Raw genomic sequence first — 6,063 nt, 5'->3', positions numbered from 1 at the left:
CCTGGAAGTAAAACACAGGTCACGGCTTCCACAAAAGCAGATGCTGCTCACATGAAGAGAAGAGTTCAAACCGGAAGCTGTCGTAGTCGGAGAAGTTTATGAAAGTGCAGTACAAAATTTCACACTTTGACTTCATTACACTTCAGTGAAAATACTGCTTTTTTACTTCCATATTCATGGACAAGACAAACTGGGCTGTGGGCACAAGCCGTGATCTGCCCCCCGAAAGTCTATGTTTCTCTCTTATTGGTAATTTTTCATCTTTTTGTAGTATCATCATCATCATCTCTTTCTTGGGGACACTTCATGTTTCTCCTTTTGGTCATTTTTGTTTATTATGGTGAAATTTATGTGTTTGGGACCACAAATCTTCACACTTTACACAGTGTGTGGGGCCCTAGAGGCCCCCTGACAGATTTCAGTCCCCTTTAATAATCTATTCATGACTACATTTATTTAAAAACCAGCTATTTGTTTTTTGATTTTGATAGCCAACTGATATAAAGCTATAATATATACAACTACTATACTTTTAAAAAATAAGTATATTGTTACCAGCTTCAGCATTAAAGTGATGACCACAATAATGCATAAATAATTGTAATCTTATTTATTCATTTATGTAAAATGTGTTACGGGGCGGGTGGGTCAGGGCGGCTGTAGCTCAAATTTCTCTGGGCAAGAAACTGAACCCCTAAAAGCCCCTTCCCCTCCCCAGCTGTGCAGGGCCAGTCCAAGCCCGGTAGAAATAAGGGAGGGTTGCGTCAGGAAGGGCATCCGGCAAAAAAAAAAAAAAAACGGTGCCAAATCAACATGCGGACAATGATCTGCTGTGGCGACCCTGAACTCACGGGATACGCCGAAAGGACAAACAGACAAAAAAGTAAAGTAAAATGTGTCCTTTAATCATAACGGGCAGTTTTACTTTGAAATGGTAAATGGTCACTAATATAGTGGCACTTTTATCCAAAGTCGGGGTTCACTGTCTTGGCCAAGGACCTGGGATCGAACCACTAACCCTGTAATACATGGCCTTACCAACTGAGCTACTGCCGCTCTTAGCATTTCAGGTATTTCATGAGTCAGACTCATTAAAAGAATTCAGTGGGTGCCACTCAATGACCAGAGAATTATAAACTGTAATAATCTTAATTTAACCTTAGTTTTCAGACCCCAGCTCAACACAAACGAGCGAATAGAGAAAGCCGACAGAGAACCGCTGGATATGGGAAGCTTACAGCCTCATTTTACAAGCTTGTTAACGTGCAAGGACATAAACTAAACGCCGAACTGGATTTAATTTGTGCAACTGTTCCCTAAATGGTTCTTGCATTGAGGCTCATCCCACTATTTGATAAGAACTTTACTTACCGTACTTCATTTTGTCACCACGCAGGCACATCTCTCATAGTGATCGGCTAGATTCTGGGGGTCACCCATCAGAGTGGAAGAAGTCCATCATGTCTTTCAGGATAAGGCAGAAATATCAGTTTTTAAGTATTTTACAACCAAGCACCATATCTCCTCAATTGATTAATATTAAGAATACAAGTGTTAAAATATCGACCTGTTCACCAGGTTTATGATAAGACAGAATACAATAGATATACAAATACAGCAGATATCGACATGCTTTAGTATATAAGGACTATGTTTTTTTACACATTTTTCAACAAATAAATTTAAAGTTCAATTTCGAATCTTGATCCTGATCATCACAGTATCCTGCATTCAGCACGAAACATAACTAGCTGTAATTTCTAATTGGATTTTCCCAAAATATTCCAAGATCTGTTTGGTGAATTTAAAGCGGCTTGTCACATACACATTTCTGAAAAGCAACTTGAAACTGTTGACTGAAAGATGGACATATGAGAAGTCAGTAGTGGTCACGCTGATGCCATCTTGGATCGAGGCAGGGGTCTATTGCCAGGCAGGTGAAGTTGATGTGAAGTGAAGTAGTGTGTCGCTCCTGCTGAACCCCCCAGAGGACGGAGAAACGCAGGTCAAGTGCAGGCATCCACCCATCTGACACTGAGACACGCAGCAAACAAAGTGCCACTCCAGACAAAAAGGTTTTATTATTGCTTTTCAGGTACAAATTCTGAAAAGTTGACTTTTTAAAGACACTGCAGTGTCTTTCTGTAGGTGCACATAAAATTTATAAAATAGATATAATCTGAATTAAAAACTCCTCCAGATGACCTCATTTGGAGGATATTTTAGATCAGACATTGGTCACAGCTAGGAGCAGATACATTTTTCTAACGTTTGTCCTTCAGGGTTCTACCCAAACTGCAAATGAAATGTCTGATCTTTTTTAGTATTATTTTTTTTTTGAGTTCCTGAGAACATGTTCTCAATAAGCCCCCACTGATGTGCGGTGTGGTGTGTGTGGCTGGCAGCTCGTGCCCCCCGTGATCGTCTCTGCACCATTAGCGGCTGCAGCATACAGTAGGTGCTGTTCCATCCGGTAGGAACAGCTGTGCTCGGATGTTGTGAAGTTGCGAACATGCGAGCGATGAGTGTTTAAAGAAGCCCGACCGTCTTCCATCCATGGCTTTGGTCATGTTTCTAGTGCTGTTGTCTCGCAGTGACAACTAATTGTATCTATGGAGGCGGCTTGTGGCAGGCTACATGTGTTGTGACATGACATAAAACAATTCTGGTAGCTCAAAGTCCGCAAGATATCGCCTACTTGGTAGTGTGTTTTTGGGCTCAGTTGATGTGTCAAATTTCTGAAACCACAATAAAGGAGAATATCCAGTCATCCAACGCCATGATTTTCTTTGCAATTGCTTTGGTCTTTTTAGAGCTGAGAAAAGTTAGCTTTGCTAGCTTCTTGAAATTAGTCATGATTGGCTCGTTTAAAGCGTCAGATTAATGTTGGTTGTTCCGAACGTTTTTGCTGTTCCTCCACAGGTTATTTTGGCCTCGCAGGTACTACAAATTGCGAGCTTTGTGTCTTCTTCACTCACGTTGAAGACGTTCTACGCCAGTGACACGTTGTATGTGTTTGTGTGCGGCTATGACATCGATGGCCGTCACTGTGTGCGGGACATAAATCATTTTGCGTGTAAATTTTACTGGCACAGAATCAGACATCTCAGACCGGTGACCAGTCTTGACGGATCAATTGAAAAACTGGCCCATTACAATCTCTGACCCATCGATCGCTGCATCTTTAGTTCAAACAGTACTTCTTGTTTGAAAGAGCTCTGCCAAAAAAAAAAGGAACAAAAACAAACAAGTTTTCCAAAAAGTGTAAATAAAATGACCACAAACACATTCAAAATGGCCTTTGTTGTGCCCAGGCAGCCATTTTTGTCCATGCTAGTACTACGCTAACGGCTAGTGTTGATAAGTGGTTTAGAATTTGTTATAACAGCGAAAGAGTTTCATCACTCAACCCGCTGAAATACGGTGTGACTAGACCAGTACAAGTCCAAATAAAAAGAACACCAGGACACTCGGTGTCAAACAATAGAAGCTTTTTTTTTACTACTTCCATTATCAATTTTCCAGTAAACATCAGGCAGTTGGTTTTAGGCAGAACAACATGGTTTGAGTTCTACAATGAAGCAATAAGCAGAAAAATAATACTGTGTACAAAAATACAACCTCACTGTACAAACGCTACACGGTACAAAGCGAAGAGATGGGCTCAGCAGACCTCAGCCTCCTCTGGCATATGGCACTTTGAAAGACTGAAATAGTGGAGCCTAAAAGTCTCCTTAGAAAACATGCAATTCCTTTAAAAACAAGACATTTATCAGGCATGTGTCTCACAATGTACAAAATTTCAAGTGGCGTGCGTTTGTTTGTGTTTGCAACTCAGTGCAATAAAGAACTTAAAAGCTGAAATGCAGTGAACCACTTCCAGTACCATTCAGAACGTTGTTATAAAGTTGTATACTTACACTATTACTATCAAATAAATGATTTTCCTCTGTGCACAGTGAGTTCAGAACTTCTGCGCGCGCTGAAAACTGATCATCTACAGTTGTGACTACAGTCACAGTAATAATATACAGTTTGTTTTCCGTTTTTCCTTTCAAAAGTACCTGAGTACCTGTTCACAAAAAAACAAACAAACAAACAAAAAAACACAAGATGCCATAAAAATGTGTCAGATAAGGGATGATATGGTTAAGCCCAGTAGCACTATAGACGTAGATTCAAAAACAATTTCCACAAGTGTCAAACTAGATCTTGGTCACTCATGCAACAGTGTGCACACAATTGGTAAAACTGCCTGGAAACCTCTCGTGCAACGTACGAACAAAGTGTGTCATGCATTTTTTATGAACGATCAATAATCATTCCTGATCTTTCTACCGACGGAGCAGCAGCCCGGCAGATCAAAACGTGACAAGGATGACTTGCGGGAACCATTGAACGAAAGCAAAAGCGATTCTGTGTCTTTTCACTGCTTAAAGCCATTCATGAGTGAAGCGCAGGAGAAATGCTGAGCAAAGTCTTCAGTTCTCGCTAAACACATTTTGGAACAAAAAAAAAAAACCAAAACGGCAGATATGTCAGATCCAACAGCATCAGCCTCTTTCTCTGTCCATCATGCGTCTGGGGTATGCAAATGCAGAAAACCCTTAGAAAACATTAATAGCAGCAAAATATGAATAAATAAATAAATACATCTTATCACAAAACACATTCATCAGTGGACTTGTTCCACATGGCACAGATCACAAGAGCAAAAGTAAAAACTTTTAGAAAATTTTTTTCGAAGTGGACTTCCTGAAATAGCTTCAGTATTTTTGGAGCTAAACTACATAACACACTGCGGATCAAAGCGTCAGTCGTAAACGCACCACATTCTGGATTTAAGGAGGACTTCTCTCTGTGGTGCGGGTGACGAATACTGAACCTACAGTTTGCTACTGTAAGCTGGGCTATCAAACAGGCCTCAGAAACCCCCTTCGCTAACGGGCCGAGTGAGCAGCTTGTGACCGCGGCTCTGCAGGTGCTTGTGAAGACTTGAAGCTCTTGGACCAAGGTGGCTCAGTCTTTGCTCTCGGCGCGTGTTCTCCTGACGAGGGAGGAGAAGCAGCTGCGGCACTGTGGAGGTCCCATCAACATGGGGGCCTGGTTCTTGTGGACGATCTCAATCTGGTGTTTGAAGGGAAAGAAAGGCTTAGATTTAGTCTAGTGTTGCCTCAAGTTGGCTTCAGGCTGCATCATAAAGTAGCGGCACATTGAGCTTCTCTTTTCTCTGCCCCCTCTTCCTCCTCCTCGTTGCAGGAGAATAAAGAATAACTTTGGTCATTTGATCCGTGCAGGTACTGGACAGACTGGACAAACTAATAAGGAGGGGCTGGTTCTGTTCTGGGGGGGGAAAGATGGACCCTCTGCATGTTGAGGCTGAGAGGAGAAGGTTGTCCAAGCTCTCAATCCTGGACAATCCCTCCCACCCACTCCACCGTGTGCTGGCTGCACCTTGGAGCACTTTCAGGCAGAGACTGATCACAGTCCAGTCTCCGCCTTTAAACAGTCAGTTTATCCCCCCTTCTGTAAAAACGAGCGGGACTAAATGGTCAAAATGGAAAAAATAGCATTGTTTTTATTTCATTTATAATTAACTCCTCTAACTCGGCTTTTTCTTACTTATTGATCAGTAGTTTTTCCTTGTTTTTTTCCTTTCTTTTCGACTTTTCCCGTAGAGACCAGCTGTAACAAGGCAACACAATTTCCCTATGGGACCAATAAAGTTGATTGAGTCTTGAATGTTGTATCTACAGATGCCATTTCTGCACAGAAAGCCTAGCTAGTGCCGCACAATGTCTCGCGTAAATCTCACGCACCGCAAGCGTTTTGGGAGCAGAGTAAGGAGCCTTCAGGACCAAACTGGATAAAAGAAAACTATGATTCAAAAACGCTGAAAGTAATAGGTGACACTTTGTTTACATCAGTTTAAAGCAATTTTTTTTTTAAATTCACGTGTTTAATTGATGTATTTCTCAGTTTTCTCTAGAATTGGCTTCCTGTGAAGCGCTTTGACGCACGTCATCCTGAGAAAAGGAACATATTTATGTGCATGTAGCGAGA

General features: G+C 41.5%; 1 protein-coding gene across 2 annotated transcripts in view; it reads right to left on the bottom strand.

Moving 5' to 3' along the window:
* Nucleotides 1–3,474: 3,474 nt before the first annotated feature.
* dgkb (diacylglycerol kinase, beta) overlaps nt 3,475–6,063 on the bottom strand; it is a 63,420-nt gene continuing 60,831 nt past the window's right edge. For both annotated transcript variants that reach the window (XM_067511377.1, XM_067511376.1), the window contains exon 25: nt 3,475–5,127. In XM_067511377.1, the coding sequence (XP_067367478.1) occupies nt 5,020–5,127 (108 nt within the window). In that variant the 3' untranslated portion in view covers nt 3,475–5,019. The remainder of the gene's footprint in view (nt 5,128–6,063) is intronic.

This window comes from Channa argus, chromosome 7 (genome assembly GCF_033026475.1).
Source record: "Channa argus isolate prfri chromosome 7, Channa argus male v1.0, whole genome shotgun sequence".
NCBI lineage: Eukaryota > Metazoa > Chordata > Actinopteri > Anabantiformes > Channidae > Channa > Channa argus.
The sequence above is the reverse complement of the archived record's forward strand: the minus strand, read 5'-3'. Positions and strand labels throughout refer to the sequence as shown.